General features: G+C 46.5%; 1 protein-coding gene across 13 annotated transcripts in view; it reads right to left on the bottom strand.

Annotated features, from left to right (window-relative positions):
- The window catches only part of RNF32 (ring finger protein 32), a 50,890-nt gene extending 44,719 nt beyond the window's left edge, over window positions 1–6,171 (bottom strand). For 2 of the 13 annotated variants that reach the window (XM_053898736.1, XM_053898735.1), the window contains exons 1-2: window positions 3,877–5,954; window positions 3,093–3,357 (exon numbers count right to left, since the gene is read on the bottom strand). In XM_053898736.1, the coding sequence (XP_053754711.1) occupies window positions 3,093–3,357; window positions 3,877–3,891 (280 nt within the window). In that variant the 5' untranslated portion in view covers window positions 3,892–5,954. Of the gene's footprint in view, window positions 1–3,092; window positions 3,358–3,876; window positions 5,974–5,995 lie in introns of those variants that run through there. The other 11 variants (XM_019424916.2, XM_019424917.2, XM_019424918.2 and 8 more) reach the window with 11 other exon arrangements.
- Between the last annotated feature and the right edge of the window lie 11,181 nt (window positions 6,172–17,352).

Here is a 17,352-nt window from a genome sequence, read left to right as displayed (position 1 = left end):
GGGAGAGAAGTTGAAGAATCTGAAGTGTCCACATGTCTTGGCCAAAGGTTCTCACTTGTCGCCTGTTTTAGGGTTCAGCCTTCAGTGTTGTCTTCTTCCGATTCAGCCCACTTTTTGCCACCGGTGACCTTCACAGAGTGAGTATCAATCAAGTTTCTCCCTTGCTAAAGATTCCTATGAGGCAGAATTACTGTCAGGATGGACTGACCACCGAAGCGATACCTGACAGCCGGCATGTGTTCTCCTGGGTCAAGTGTGCAGCTCATGCCGCAGTGGGAGTCCAGTGCCTCCCCGGGTGAGGGAGCAGGTGCGGCGCCCCCCGCGGGCTCTCCGCAGACGGACGGTGAGGTGTTGCAGCTGGAAACCAGAGTAGGAAGCTGTGCCAGGGACACTCTGAGCACCGACAGAGCGCTCCAAAATGGGAACTTGTGTCGTGGAGACGTGAGCGTCAGCTGGAAGACAGGAAGGGGGAGTGCAGGCCAGCTGGCTGAGAGGAGGAGCTGAGGGAAAGCGGGGGTAGAACACGGGTGGGCCAGCGTGGGAGGCCTGCGCCCACATAGACGGCCCAAGGCGCGGGCCCCCACGCACCTGCTCCTGGGAGGCTGCCAGTGGGGCACATGCCCGGAGGAGTGGTGGCAGTCGGGTGGGTACAGGTGGGAGTGCAGGACGGGGCCAGCCCTTGGGGCACATGGAGGAGACCCCCGGCTGTGGGCCCTGCGCTCGCCCCGCACGGCAGTGATCCACATGGGAGCACGGTGATGGAAGGTTCCAGAAGGAGTGGCTCCACAAACTGTCCTTTAGTGTACTGAAAGAATATTCTTCTAAGAACTTTTTTGGGGGGATAATTTTGGGTCTTTTCCTACCAGTTATTAAGACATATTAGAAAGCTCTTATTAATTAAAACAGTAAAATACTGGTCCAGAGACAGAAGCCCCCAAATCATAACCCTCCTCTCTCTCCCTCTGTGTGACCGTGGGATCCTGGCACAGGAAGAAGGGGGGTGCTGCGGCTCAGCAAACAACAGGTAACAGTGTGCTGACATAAATGCTTCTGTCAACTGCTGTTCCCAGTACCTTGTGCAAAATAAACTGTGACGAGGTCTAAATGGGAAAGGCAAAACTTTGAAGGTAAATAAAGAAAATGTGGAAAATCTTTGTCATCTCAGAATGGATAAGGATACCTTAAATCCCCCAAAGCATAAACTATAACAGAGAAAAGCCGATGGATTTGACAGTAATCAGAAGGAATATTTTATTCAATAAAAAATAACACATAAAATTAAAAGAGGTACCAGGCCAGGAGCAGATCTTCTCAGTGGTAAATCAATGAGGGATTAATATGCAGAGTACATAAAGAACACCACCAAATCAGCAAACAGAGACCTGACTGCAATACCAGGTAAAGGCAGTAATGAAACATATGATTTGGGCGCCTGGGTGGCTCAGTCTGTTGAGTGTCTGGCTCTTGATTTCAGCTCAGGTCATGATCTCACGGTTTGTGAGTTTGAGCCCTGAGTTGGCGTCCACACTGTCAGCACGGTGCCTGCCTCGGATTCTCTCTCTCTCTCTCTCTCTCTCTCTCTCTCTGCCCCTCCCCTGTTGGCACATGCACTCTCTCTCTCAAACTAAATAAACTTAAAAAACAAAACAAAACATGATTCAACCTTATCAGTGATTAATGAGCAGAACAGTTAAGACTTTTTTTTGCAAATGTGAACAGCTCCTGAAAGAGTATGTCATTTCCTCTCCTCTTTAATCTCCCTTATTTTCCAAGTTGTGAAGTTCTTCCTGATGTCTAATTTAAATCTTTCCTGCTAAACTATGATGATCATCTACTTGATCAAATCCGTAAATTACAGACGCACAAAGGAAGACAGTCACTAAGTTATTATATAACATCATACCAAGCCTCTGCATGTTCTTGAGCTACGCCGTCTCCTAGAATACGGCCGGCACCGTTTGCGGTTCAGAGGACAGTGACAGGTGTCCGCTGGGCACCGCTGTGGTGGCAGGCTCCCCTCCACGCTGTGCGGCCGCAGCCCCCAGGCCTCCCAGCACGCCTCCAGCCAGCACACGCGCGCGAGGGCTCCACGCCCCCAGACAAACCTATTTTCCGTGCCCGGCATCGTTTAAAACTCTTCTCTATTTCTAAATTTACAGCCTAAAGTAATTTGAGACTTGCAAAACGCTGTAAAACCAGTATAAAGAATCCTCGTGTGCCTTTTACCCAGTTTCCCCAAATGTTAATATTTTACATAACCCTGGTTCGATGATCAAAATGAGGGAATTCATGGTGATCTAGCAGGTGCCAGTTCGTCTGTATTCCTCACGGATCTCGTTCTTGTCTCACTGAAGTCCTCTTTTTGTCCCAGATCACACACTGCAGTCTGCTGTCCTATCCCCTGCGTCCCCTCTAACCTGGGACGGTTTCTCTGTCTTCATTTGCTCTCCTTGACACTTTTGAAGAGAGGCCCAAAACTGTAGAATGTCCGTCAGTTTGGGTGTGTCTGAAGTGTCCTCATGATCAAATTCACATGTGCATTTTGGCGACGGCACTTTCTCAGAGCACGGGGTTGGGGCGCGTGCTGTCAGCGCGGGGCCCTATGGTGACGGCACTTGGATCACTTGGTCAGGGTGCTGCTGGCACAGTGTCACCAACATGAGGCTGCGGCGTCTCCCTCTGTGGTGAGTGGACACTCTGTGAGGCTGTGACTACATCCGCGTCTCAACATGGCCTCCCCCCGGCCTCGGCATCTGCTGACGCTTGTTCTTCCTGTGCTGTTGGCCGGACGGTGATTTTCGAGTTCTGGCCCCTGTCTATAGATTTATTAGTTCCCGTTCACCTGTGAGAGTGCCTGATTTCCGCCAGTCTGGACCAGTGGATAGTTACCGTATTCTACTATTTTTACTTATTCATCTTTATTTTCTTGCCCAGATCGTCCCCGTAATTTTTAAACTTTAGCACGTGCATATATTTCTGTAAGATTATAAATGAGAATAATTTCTGTTCCAGAAAAAAAAAATTATACTATTAATCTCAACTAGATTCGTTAGCTCTAATAAGCCAAAATATGAATGATGAGATGAACTTACCTAAAGTTAATGGTGGTGGTTTTGGATCAAGAACATATTCTTTTTCTGGATCTTCCACTTTAGGGCCTTGTACTGTTGTTTTAAGGCCAGTATCTACTACTGCTTTTGTATTTCTTTTTAGAGACTTGGATCTGGTGTCTCTCTGTTGTGCCTTTGTCTTGGAAGGATCTGCTATTGAAAGATTTCGAAGTTGAAGGTCATGTAAAATGTGATCTTGTAAAGCAACTGCAGTGACTGCTAAGTTATCTTGTTTAGATGAATGACCCTAAAAAGTAGGAAAAAAGCCTTACATGCAGAACGTTATGTAATACATCATTTGGAAGAAAACTTAGCCTTTACTACTCAGCCCTGGCAACACACTAGACCAAAGTTAATAGTAAACAGTGCTTGACCCATGTCACCTAGGTGCAGGGAAGCCCGGTGTCCCCATGTGTGTTGGCGACATAGTAATATCGTTTAATTACTGAGGTCTTAAATATGAATTAATTCGTCATGACCTATAAAAGTTGCGCATGCCTGAACACATTCTGTTTCACTACAGTAAAATTAGACTCAAGGCAAATCTGGCTTCTGTAATATGAAAGAGACTCTTGCATTTAAGTATGTGCTTTTTTGGTGAAAACTTAGACGAAAACTGCACAGCTATGGGATGCTTTAGTGGGGACTAAGGGGACAGTTCCTCATTGGAGCGAGGTCTTGCAACTGTATTTTTATACTTTCAGATGGCTGAATTAAAATGTATTCAGGAGTAAAACAGTGTTTGTTTACACGCAGGATTGCATACCTTACGTTGTAGCATGCTGAGTCCGGAGAGGCGCCGCTCGGCCCTGTCGGGTTCGATCGTCGTGTCACATCCCCTGAATTCTCCCACCGCAGAGACAAAAGCAACAGGAAGTCAGAGTTAGAGTGTACGTAAACATCTCTTCTGAAGTTTATGGGGAAGGTATGTTTGGGAGCCTGATTGATCCGCGAATGTCTGCCAAAGCACAGCACTGAGCCACGCACCGTGATTCTAGAGAGACTCACACCAGTCACGACCCACTGAGCCCTGTCCTCGAATCTCCAGCTAGTGGGAGGGATCATGTGAATATAAACGAGAACAATCCATTGCTGGATACAGCATTGTACGTAAACACAACAAAATTTCAGACTGATGAGATCAGAGAATAGTAAGTGAAGTATCTCTTTAAGAGGACATTTAAGCTGGGGGCTGAAGGAAAGATAAGAGGGAAATGAGCACACTTAACACCCCAGGATCGGGAGGAGACGAGGCACTGGGGAACTCGGCCTGTGTTTATTATTTACGGGGGAAAGGGAACCACGAATATCCTGGAATTCAAGGGGAGTCCTGTGACCTCAGTCTGTCCAGAACATAGAGATACAGAATACGGGGAACAAACCTGTTGCTGGGCAAGATACTATATCTGAGTTGTAGTGTCCTCACCTTAAAACAGACGTAATAATGCACTCCTTGCAGGGTTATTTTTAGGATTAAATGAGACCACCCTGCAAAGTGTCTAAAGGGCCCTTTCATGCAGAAGATACTCTGTAAGTGGTTATTCTTGCTCCAATTCCCTTTGAAACCGGTGGAAGAATTTGAATTGGCCCTTTTAGTTTTAGTGTTTAGGCAAGGGTCCAGCTTCTGAAGACAAGGGTCCAAAATCCACAGGAATGGAGAGAAACAGTAGTTATTAAAGTCATCTAGGAAATGGGGCCTAATTTTAAGACTAGAAAGCAAGAAATCCAAAATATGTATCTAAGGATCAACACCTGCATTAAATTAGTCGAGAAGAATAAAGTTGCTGTCGAGTGGAAAGTGAGGATACGGGAAACAAAGCTGTGATGTTTCCGAGGCTGAGTGGGGGCTAAGACGCTTCGGAAACTAGAAGGCAGTTTCCGTGCTCGCTTTCCAATCTGGCCTCAAGGCAGGCATGCAAGAAGTTCCTTCCTCCCTCCCTTCTTTCTTTCTTTTTAAATTTTTAAATGTTTAGTTTCGAGGGGGGGAGGGGCCGAGAGAGGGAGAGAGGCTCTGAGCTGTCAGCTCGGAGCCTGACGTGGGGCTCAAACTCAGGAACCACGAGATCAGGGCCGGAGCCAAAGTCGAATGCTTAACGGACTGGGCCACCCAGGCCACCCCCAAGCAGGAAGTTTCCATCCAGCCTTTTCATCAGGACAGTGTAAGTTGCAGTAATGGCACAAGGGGTTTGAAATGCTGCGGATCCCTTCCAGAATCTTCTTCTTTCACAACACCTGTACCCTGGCAGAACATAATTTACATCATACTAACAACTCTTTAATTATCACAGCTAGCTATCTACAGCCTACAGTTTTATCTCAAGTGACTGCACCCTAAGCCACTATGATTCACGTCAACGGAAGAGCTTCTGAAAAGCGTGTACCTTCTCCGCCCCACAGTATCATGAACTTTCCGAGTTAATGATAATATCATTACCGGATAATAGATATCATCAGATATCTAGTCCCACTCCATTTTATAAAGGAGAAAACAAATCCAGAGATCAGTGGCTCCTTCAAGATTACATAATTAATCAGTCTGCAACAATGGGAGGGTTAGAAACTTGATCCTTGCCCAGCTTTAAGAGCCAAAATTAACGAGAACATTCTTTCTTGGTAAATTCCACCATTAACTAGTTAGAAGTGTTAGGGCTTGGTCACAAAAATCTCCACGGTGGTGCCAGAGTGTCTACGTGACCTCAAGCTTATCGATAAGCATGCTAATGGCAAGCACGCACACGAGAGAAGGCAGCCCGACACGCTGCCTCGCTGTTCGGTAGCTGGTGGCCCCCTCGTTCGTGCGACGTGGGGACACGGCGCCGAGGGGGGCAGCAGCGCGCAGACGCGCAGGCTACCGGTGCAGGTGCTCCGTAACAACTTCGCCCTACCTGTGGGCTCGGCTCCCGCTCAGTGACGGCCAGTGTCACCGCTCGCACACACCGGCCGGAGGTTCGGCCCTCCCAACAACGGTCGCGATTAAGTAGGCCGCGCGGGGGACCGAGGGCCTGCGCTGCCCGACGGGGTCCCCGCGGCCGCGCTTCCGCCCCGCGCCGGTGGCACCCGCCCCCAGAACCGACCTCCGCGCCGCTCGCCGTTGCCCAGCAACCGCGGCCGCGGCCTCCGCGCCCCGGCGCGCATGCTCAACGGCCCCGCCCCGCCCCGCGCACAGCGCCGAGTTCGGCGTGCCGGCGGCGGCTCTGCCACGCCGCGCGTGCTCGCCGGCCCGGCCCCGCTCACGGCCACAGCACGCATGCTCGCGGGCTCGGCCCCGCGCACGGCACAGACGTCTCAGTCGCCGGCGCGGCGCTCCCACGCCGCGCGTGCTCGCCGGCCCCGCCCCGCGCTCGGCCACACCGCGCATGCTCGCCGGGCCGCGCTCCTCCCGCGGCGCGCTCGTCAGGGCCTTGGTTGGTGCTCCCTCCCGCCCCCCGCCCTCCTGAGTCCCGGGTGGCTGCTTCCCCGAGCTGCCGGCACCGTGGTTTTCTGCACGTTCCACAGTTCAGCCGTCGTTGCGCAGAGGACTGTCCTGCGCGCCGAGTTCCATTGGCGTCCGCCCTTGCGCGCGTGCACCGTCCGGCCCGACTGCGTCTCCCGCTGCTGCCGGGTGGCGCCCGCCGCCCGCGCCCTCGCCGCGCTCCCCGGGCCGGGTCCCGCGCCCCCTGCGGCCCGGCGGGCGCGGGCCGGCTCTCCGGCGGTGCTCTTGTCTGTGCCTGTGGCTGCTCCGTGGGCTCGGCTGAGCGTCCTCCCCGGTGGGCTGCGCTCTCCTTCCGCTGGGACCTGGAGGGCTCTGGCCAAGTTCGATCGGATGCCCGACGTGAATTTTGTACGCGGGGTGCCGGCCGTTCACGCTCCGCGAAGTGACTTCGAGCGCCGCGCGTGCGGCGCTGGGCTGCCTCGCGGAGGGCAGAGTGTCGGGCGCTTCTTCGGGGCCCTCGGGCCGGGCCGGGGTCGGTGCCCCGCGGGCCAGCCCCTCCCGGGCTCCCGGGGGCCTCCTGCGGGGCGCAGTTGTGTCCTCGCGCCGCTCCAGTTGTGGCCTGGAAACCTCCGCTCGCTTTGTTTCCCTTTTCTTAACGATGACAGTCGAGTGCCCGAAAACCGTCGTTGCTTACACTTTGTCTGATCTTTTGCTTGTTGGAGGTAAGACCTTAAATCTGGTCCCTAAACCTCCGTCACGGCCAGAAGCACAAATTGGGACAAGTTTGTCTTTTTTTTTTTTTTTTTTAATGACAGTGACTCAGTTGTTATTTAAACTTATGTTTGTACTTTTATTGAAATAAGGTTCAGTTCAGAGTACACAGAAAACATACAAAATGCAAATAGTCCTGTTTTGTTGTTTATTTTGAGAGTGAGTGCGCGCGTGGGGGAGAAGCAGAGAGAATCCCAAGCAGGCTCTGCCAGAGCGCAGGCAGGGCTTGAACTCAGGAACCCTGAGGTCGTGACCCCGGCCGAAACCGGGTCCCACCAGGCTCCACAACTGAGCCACCCAGGCGCCCCCCTCCCCTTTTTTTACTTCCCTGAAAGTAGGTCTAAAGAAGTTACCAAGTTGATTAGAAATCGATCAGGAAAGACCTTAAAAGTTAAAATGTTTGCTGTAACTTTGGAATCAATAGTATTCTGGCTGCGAAACAAGGTAATTTGAAGCTCCACTTCAGATCATTGTGTTCTTAGTGGAATTAAATTTTCTAAGCTGGCCACTCCTGTTTGGAAGTTTTAAAAAAATAGCCTAAGGAGAAGCTAAAATTTCTTGAGAAGCCAAATTAGATTCATAGGTGATTTTACTAATCTTTCACATAGTAGTTTACACTTTTCCAATAAATATTGTCCCCTTGAGGTATGTTGCATTAGGGATGGGTCTAGAAGACGAGTAGGGGTCTCTCTGCAGTCCTGAGAGTTTTTCATCCTGTGAATGAGCGAGAGGACCTGTGGAGGACAGAGTGGGAAAGCTTTGGGTTTAGATAGGTAGACCCGAGGTCAAGTCTAGACTTACCTTTTAGGTGTCTGAATTTGACAAGTTACTTCATTTTCCCAAACGGGTCCTTTCTACATAAAGGGGACCTTTGTTCTTCTCACCATCCGCCAGCCCTTCTCCGCCAGCACTGGGGACTCTTCAGTCTCGGGACAGACTGTACCGTATGACCCCCCTGAGCTAGTCAAAAAATCAATGTCCCGGCCACAGCGACGTAGCTGGGACAGGCATATGACCTAGCGAGGACGGTCAGATGGACTCCGTATTTTTGTAGGAGCTACCAGAAAGTTCTTTTAATTCTTCTTATGTAGAAACAAAGAGAAGACCTGTCATCGGGTGAGAGCTGCCGCTGCGGGGCCAGTCCGTGAACCTCAGAGAAGGATCACATAGGAAACCGCAGAGATCTGGACAGAGTCCAAGCCCTGGCGACGTAGTTTACGCCCGGAAGCCAGCCCTAGTCAGTGTTCTCGCTTACCTGAGTAGATAGGTTTCCTTTATGCTTCAGCCAGTTTGGGTCCGGTTTTCCGTTACTTGTAACGGGAACAGTTTGAATGATGACGACGAGTACTGTTAACCGCTTTATGCCCGTGGCTAGATTCCAAAACGTCTTACGGATATGAGCTGCTTGGGACAGTGCCTGCCACTCTCCGTATCCATTTTAAGGTGTCTTTCTTGAACTCCATAAAGTTTTAAGAAAAATCCCCATTAAAAAATATCCCCCTCCATCCAAGTGTTTAAAATCTCACAACAGTCTTATTACCTGCGTGTTTTCCGCCCAAAAGAAATTGGTCTTTTTTTTTTTTTAATTTTTTTTAATGTTTATTTATTTTTGACAGAGAGAGACAGAGCATGAGCAGGGAAGGGGCAGAGAGAGGGAGACACAGAATCAGAAGCAGGCTCCAGGCTCTGAGCTGTCAGCACAGAGCCCGACGCGGGGCTCGACCTCACGGACCGTGAGATCATGACCTGAGCCGAAGTCGGACGCTCAACCGACTGAGCCACCCAGGCGCCCCAAGAAATTGGTCTTCTTGTTAGCTACGCAGAATACTTTTCTGCAGGCTTCTGTTTGGAAATTTAACCTTGTAACGATTACTTTGTAATTCCTGACAAAAATCACAGCTGACCCGGCTGATGTTTGAAGAAGATGCTGTGGGGAGCGCGTTCCTTATCCCTCCTCCAGGTAGTGAGTTCTGTGCTTGGAAAGAAATGGTACCGCCCGAGTGCGACATTCTCGGATGGGGCTGAGGAACACGCATAAACAACCCGTCTCACTCCTGAAAGGTGCTCTCAGTGATTTCTATTTTAATGTTCTGGCTTTAATTTTGTTTCATCCGATTACAGATGGGCCTGAGCTACTGCACGTAGGCAGAGCGCACGCTCGCGTCTTCTGAAAACCTGGTCGAGCCCCTCTCCGTGCGCTGTTCGGTGCCCTCTGCGAGGGCGCTCACAAGACTAATTTATTCTCGAGTTTCTCAAGCATGAACCGAGTGTTCTGGGAGTAGTGTGAAGAGAGAGGACGGTGGAAGACGAGCGACGGCTGGGGGTGTACGTAGATGGGCAGATGTGCTTCGTTGCTGTGCTTAGTCCCGCAGGGGAGGATGTGGGTGCACCTACGGTGCACGGGCTCTGCCTCTGCTCTGCCTAAAAGCAAGCTGCCGTGTGTGGCACCGTATTGAAGGGATGCGTGCATAAACACTGTGACCAGAAGGGTGACGGTGCCCGCACGCCTCACGGGAGGGGTCCAGGGACGGGAGGCTAGTCACGTGGGAAACGTTTCTATGGAGGGGAATCCAATATCGCCTCTTGTCCGTGGAGGAGACAATGCCGAGAAAGCGTCGACACTCTGGAACGGCAGCCGGAGTTTGTGTGCTGCTTGGGGGTGAGGTTTTGCCACGATCACCCTAGAGACAGGTCCTGGACAGTGATGTTGGGAACCTATGGATCTCGGGTCCGTCCTGCCCACGGGGTTTGAGTTTGCCCGTCTGCGTGGCCTCCACCAGACCCCTACGTGGATGGGAATGGTTTGACTGCCTCGACAGCCTCCTTCTCTCCTATTTAATATCTCGGTACTCTCCAGCTTCTCCTTTGTCATCTACAAAATGCTCTTTATCCTACACGATGCATGTTCTGTGCCTGCCTCTGTTCACGCAGTCCTTGACGCTGAAAGTACCCGTAAGGAGCCGAAGCCAATGGCACCGGGTCCGTCTTCCTCCTTAATATAACTTTCAGTGTTGAAAGCATCACCGAAAACACCTGTCCTTCCGTCTGTGTCTCGTAATCTTTAGTATTGCCTTTAGCTTTCTAACCCTTTAGATTTATTACTGATCTCTGGTTTTAATCTTGCTTCTGCCCAGCTACTTCCCTTTTTCAAATAACTCAAAATCCTTGTCTGTATTTTGTGACACGTGAGGTTCAGCAGTTGTTGGGAGATCTGCCGTCTCTCCTTGTCCCACAGCAGCGGTCACTGTAGAGACGTGGATGTACTGCTGGGAATTTCTAAAGTATTTTCTCTCCTAGAGATTATACTAGACTTTTGTTTTATGTTTAGTAAAGAAAGAAAAAAGAGCTGAAGGCGAGTTGCTTTAACTCCTGTGGCAAAATGCATGCATGTATTTTTATATCTGTGACCAGAGGCACGATGATTGCATCGTTCCTGTTCACGTTACCATAGTGGTAAAGTAACACTGATGAAAATACTCGTGCACTGGAGAAATGGGGAGGAATCATCTTACTTCGGTTCCTTGTCTGTAAAGTCGTGGGTATAACAGAAGAGCTCTGTTAAAAACTTGTTTTCTGAATAGAAGGTGGAGCACGTTCGTGCTTTATTGTGGAATCCAGGATATTTGGAAGCAATTGATCGCTTTGGTAAAGAACGGTGTCCTGTTATGATCTAAGGACGGGCGTGATAAAGATAATTCATGCTAAAAAATGCTGTGACCGCAATGTGCCAGACATTGAAAAAATCTTGTCAAAAGCAATCAGTACATATTCATTGTATTAAAGGAGTTTGATTGGGTAATGTGACCCCGTTTCAGACATTTGTGATTTTTCTGCCCTAACTGAAGGTTTTGGAAGCTGTGTAAAAGCATTAGCAATGCCAGGTTCCCAGTACGGTCCCTGTAGTACCCTGGGAAATCAATGCGTGCCAGTCTGCAGCCACCGCAGGTAAAGAACTGTTTCTCTAAACATGGAATTGGTTTATGCTGTTATGTTTAATACAGAGAAGGCTGCTCACTGATTAAATCAAGGTGAGGTTTTGTTTTGTTTTTTTTATAATTAATAGTTTTTACCTGGTAACATTTACTGATAAATTGAGCAGATCGTACGGAGAGTTCCCATTCCACAAGGTCAGCATTGCCCCAATGCCAAGACCACATAAAGATATAAGAAAAGAAGATTACAAACCAATATCCTCATGAACATGGATCCAAATTTCTTAATAAAATATTACAAATAGAAGTCAACAAGGTATAAAAAGAATTATGTGCCGTGATCAAGTGGGACTTCTCTCAGATATGCAAGACTTAGTCAACATTCAAAAATCAATTAAGGTAACCCATCACATCGACAGGTTAAAGAAGAAAATTCACATGACCACATCAATAGGTAGAGAAAAAGCATTTGAGAAAATTCAATACTCATTCTCAATAAAAACTCTCAGTGCCCAAGAAATGGAGGAGTACTCCTTCAACTTGATAGAGAACCCTAAAAAAACCCTACAGCTAACATCATGCTTAATGGCGAAACCCTAGATGCTTTACCCCTCTGGAGAGGCAAGAATGTCCCTTCCCACCACTTATTCAACCTCATACCGGAAGTCCTAGCTAGAGTAATAAGACAAGAAAAGGAAATAAAAGTATACAAATTGGGAATGAAGAAATGAAGCTATCTCTGTTTACAGATGACATGATCATCCGTATAGAAAATCTTGAAGAACTGGCAAGAAAAAACTTGGAACTGATAAACAATGATAGCCAGTTTCCAGGACACAAAAGCCAACCACTTTCTTATAGATCAGCGATGAACACGTGGGATCCGAAATTAAAAGCAGAATTCCATTTATATTAGCACCAAAAATGGAATTCTTAGGTATACATCTACTAAAATATGTACAAGATCTGTCTGAGGAAAACCACAAAACTGATGGAAGAGATCAAAGATCTAAGTAAGTGAAGAGAGATCTCTCATGTCCCTGGAGAGGAAGGCTCACTGCGTCTAAGATGTTGGTTTTTCCCAGCTTGATCCATGGATTCAACACAACCAGCAAGCTGTTGACAAACTGATTCTACAATGCATTTGTCCTTTGTTTCTTAAAAAACAAACAAAACGAAAACTTCCCCTCTTGTTCTGCCTTCTGTGATTTTAACCGAGCATTTTATATGCTTCCATTTTCACTTCTTTCTTAGTATATAAACTACACTTACTTTACTTATTTTTATTTTTATTTTTATTTTTATGTTTATTTTTTAAAGATTTAAAAAAAAAAATTTTTTTTTCAACGTTTTTTATTTATTTTTGGGACAGAGAGAGACAGAGCATGAACGGGGGAGGGGCAGAGAGAGAGGGAGACACAGAATCAGAAGCAGGCTCCAGGCTCCGAGCCATCAGCCCAGAGCCTGACGCGGGGCTCGAACTCACGGACCACGAGATCGTGACCTGGCTGAAGTCAGACGCTTAACCGACTGCGCCACCCAGGCGCCCCTAAAGATTTTTAAGTGATCTCTATACCCTATGTGGGGCTCGAACTCAACAACTCTGTGTTCGAGAGTCACATGTTCTGCCAACGGAGCCAGCCAGGTGCCCTAATTATACTTCCTTTAAAAATTATTTTAGTGGTTGTCTGAGTGTTTACCATATACATTTACAACTAACATAAATCCAATTTCAAATTACACAGTACTGCTTCATGGGCAGTGCAGGTATCTTGTAAGAATGTTCCCAATGTCTGCCTCCCATCCCTTATCATATTGCTATCATTCATTTCACTTATCCATAAGCTTTAGTCACTCAATATATGGCTCCTTTTTATTATAATGAACAACAGTTTCTTTCGCTTAGTGTAATGTTTCAAGGTCCATCCGTTGTAGTGTGATTCAGTACCTCAGTCCTTTTTTACAGCTCAATAATATTCTGTGGTGTATATATACCACAATGTGTTTATGCATTCATCTGTTGATAGACGTTGGGTGGTTTCCCACTTTTTGACTAGTGTCGGGATCACTCCTGTGAACGTGTGTGTATACCTACAAGTGAAATTGCTGGGTCATAGGGTAATTCTATGAGGACTGCCAAACAGTTTTTCTACGGTGGTTGCACTCTTTTATGTTCCCTCCAGCAAAGTATGAGGGCTCCCGTTTCTTTACATCCTCTCCAATATTGGTGTTTCCCACTTTTTTTTTTTTCCATTATAGCCTTCCTACTAGTTGTGAAATATATCTCATTGTGGATTTGATTTGCATCTCCCCGATGAGTAAATGATGTTGAGCATCTTTCAGCGCGCCCTTTGGCCATTTGTGTATCTTCTTTGAACAAATGTCTGCCCAAGTCCTTTGCTCATTTTTTTAATTGGCTTATTTGTCTTTGTGCTGTTGACTTTGAGGGGTTCTTTATATATTCCGGATATAAAACCTCTATCATATATGTGATTTGCAAATGTTTTCTCTCATTCTGTAGGGTGTTTTTTCACTCTCTTGACAGTCATCTTGAATCCACAAAAGTTTTTAATTTTGATGGAGTCCAATTTATCTATTTCCCTTTGTTGCCTATGTTCTTGGTGTCATATCTGAGAAATCACCAGCAAATCCAATGTCATGAAGATTTTTCCCTATGTTTTCTTCTACAAGTCTTAGAGTTTTAGCTCTTACATTTAGGACTGTGATCCATTTGAAGTTAATTTTTGGAAGGCAAAGGTCCGACTTCATTCATTTGTGGATATCTGTTTTTCCCAGCACCATTTTATTTGGAAGACTTTTCTTTTCCATGTTGAATGGTCTTGTCACTTCTGTCAAAAATCAATTGAACATAGGTGTAAAAGTTTATTTCTGGGCTGTCAATTATATCCTTTGATCTGTGTGTCTGTCCTTACACTGGTACCATACTGTTTTGATCACTGTAGCTTTGTAGTAAGTTTTGAGATTGGAAAGTGTGAGATCTCCCATATGCATTCTGTAAGGTATTTTTCCATTTCTGCAAAAATGTTATTGGGGTTTTGATAGGGGATTCATCACAGTGAGTCTGTGTATCATTGGGTATAGGACTATCATCTTAATAGTACTGACCCTTCCAATCCTTGAACACAAGATATTTTCCCATTTATTTAGGTCTTTTTAAAATTTCCTTCAGCAACATTTTGTAGTTTTCAGTATACAAGTCTTGGGTCTCCTTGCTTAAAGTTATTCCTAAATATTTTATTCTTTCTGATGTTATTGTAAGTGGAACTATTTTCATAATTTCCTTTTCATAATTTCCTATTGTAAGTGGAACTATTTTCATAAGTTCATTGATAGTATCTCCTTTCACTTTTGAAGCATAATTTCACCGGATACAGAATTCTAGGTTAGTGAATTTTTTCTTCCAACACTTAAAATATTTACTCCACTTTCTTCCTGCTTGCATGATTTCTAAAGAGCAGTCTGGTGTCCTTTTTTTTCTGTAAGTAAGGCGATTTTCTCTGGCTTCTTTCAGAATGTTCTCTCTGTCTTTGTTTTCTACAGTTTGTATATGATATGCCCCAGTGTACATTTTTTGGTATTTATCTTGCTTGATGGTCTCTGAGCCTTCTGGATCTGTGGTTTCATGTCTGTCATTAATTTTGGAGAACTTAAAAGAAATTTTTTTTAGTGTTTATTTTTGAGAGAGGAAGAGAGAGAGAGAGAGGGAGGGAGACACAGAACTTGAAGCAGGCTCCAGGCTCCGAGCTGTCAGCACAGAGCCGGATGTGGGGCTTGAACTCTCAGACTGTGAGATCATAACCTGAGCTGAAGTCAGATGCTGAACCTACTTGAGCAACCCAGGTGCTCCCTAATTTTGGAGAATTCTTAACCATTATTACTCCAAGCGTTTCTTATGTGCCTCTCTTTCCTTCTCCTGGTATTCTCATTACAAGTGCGTTAAATCTTTTGTATCACAGTTCTTGGGTATTCTCTTCCATTTTTTTTCTCATTACTTTTTCTCTTTGAACTTCAGTTTGGGAAGCTTCTATTGATTTGTCTTTAGGATCACTGATTTTCTTGCCCATCAAGGCTTTCTTCATTTATGCCACAGTGTTGTTGACTTCTAGAATTTCCTTGCGAATCTTTTGTAGAGTTTCCATCTCTCTGCTTACGTTGCCCATCTGCTCTTGAATGTGGTTCACTTTTTCTATTGGAGCCCTTGGCATCTTAATCATGGTTGAAAAAAGCCTTCATTTGACAATTCCAAAAAGCTCTGCCATATCTGAGCCTCGTTCTGATGGTTGCTTTGTCTCTTCAGAAAGTATTCTTGTTTTTTTGTTTTTTGCTTTTTGTATCCCTTTTATTTTAATTGTTGAAATCCAGTAGTATGTATTGGGTACTAGGAACTGAGGCAAATAGGCCTTTAATGAGAACTATATTTTTTACCTGACAAGTAGTTGTGCTGTGTTTAATCTTTGCTGTAGCTGTAGGTGTCAAAATTTGGATTTACTCCAGTGTTCTTACTGGATGCACCTCTATTGTCCTTGGGTTTCCCTTGGGGCTTCTTCTTAAATAGATGCTGTGCCTCTATTGCTGGCTCACTGAGCTGTGACCCACTCTGATTATACTGGAGCTCTGTTGATGGGGGCAAGGTATTGGGGAGGAGAAGCATTCTATAATTTTGTGATTGGATCCTCAATTCTTTTTTTTTTTTTTTTTGAGTTTCTTTTTTAAATTTTTAAAGGTTTATTCATTTTTCAGAGACAGAGAGAGATAGAGTATGAGGAGGGGAGGAGCAGAGAGAGAAGGAGACACAGAATCGGAAGCAGTCTCCGGGTTCTGAGCTGTCAGCACAGAGCCCGACGCGGGGCTCGGACTCACAAGCTGTGAGATCATGACCTGAGCTGAAGTCTGATGCTCAACCAACTGAGCCACCCAAGTGCCCTGGATCTTCAATTCTTTAATGGACCAATGTCTTTGGGCTGTGATCTTTACAAGAGTCCCTCAGTCCTCTCCTTCTCCCCTTATATGAGACAGGAAAACTAGCAGGGGCACAATCCATCCAATTATCCTTCCCCAGGTCACAGAGCTTCAACGAGACTGCCTCCCCTGAGGGCAGGTCCCTGCAGCAAAGGGAAGAGAAGAGAACACTGGCTGTATTCCAGAGTGCCTACTTCCCTTCCCACCGCCACAGACACCAGGGGATTTGGGGGCAGTATTACCTGTGACAACCCGGTCAGTCTCCTGCAGGTAAAACTCATGAAAGTGTGGGGCCTTGTGAGACGGCACCCATTGTGGTTTTTAGCCCCAAAGCTCGTCCAGGCTCCGTGCCCAGGGGTTACAGTTACCGTGTAGCACACCAGCCAACTGCAGCCCCACCCAGTCAGCTCTGCTGCCCTGTGACCCCAGTCCTCTGGTTGCTCGAAGACAAGTTGTTGGTTTTCATGTTCTTGAGCTTTTTTCTTGGTTTGAAGGTGGGAGTGATGGGTGCAAGCTCTGTCTGTGTTGGAGTAAACACCGGAACTGGTGAATCGAGAGAAGCTTTTGTTTGTATGGCTTTATTTTGTTTTTCCTTTAACTGTTGTGTTACCTCCTCTCATTGCCTTTCTTTGGACATTTTCTTCTTCCTCCCTTATTATCTGTCCTTTTAGTCTTTCCTTTTTTAAAATTTTTAAAATTTATTCATTTATTGGGGGGGGGAGGGAGTGGGGGAGGGCAGAGAGACATGGAGAGAGAGAGAGAGAGAGAGAGAATCCTAAGCAGGCTTTGCACTGTCAGCACAGAGCCCGATGCGGGGCTTGATCTCACAAACCGTAAGATCAGGACCTGAGCCAAAACCAAGAGTCAGACGCTTAACCGACTGAGCCACCCACGTGCCCCATTTTAGTTTTTCTGCCTGTATTTTATGTGATCCCAGGATGTTCCCCCATGTGCCCTTTGTTCTCCAGTGCCTACTGTTTACTTCGTGTATATTTTCAAGTTTTGGGTTTTCTAAAAGAATACCTTTCTGTCCAATGATAGAGCCTTATTATAAAATTTCTAACAATATGTAATTGTGCAAAGAAGAAGGCAAACGTACACACGCACCTACACACATGCACACATGCTGAAAACCTCACCTCCCGGA

Source organism: Panthera pardus, unplaced genomic scaffold (assembly GCF_024362965.1).
Source record: "Panthera pardus isolate Hobbes unplaced genomic scaffold, ASM2436296v1 HiC_scaffold_9, whole genome shotgun sequence".
NCBI classification, from domain to species: domain Eukaryota; kingdom Metazoa; phylum Chordata; class Mammalia; order Carnivora; family Felidae; genus Panthera; species Panthera pardus.
The sequence above is the reverse complement of the archived record's forward strand: the minus strand, read 5'-3'. Positions and strand labels throughout refer to the sequence as shown.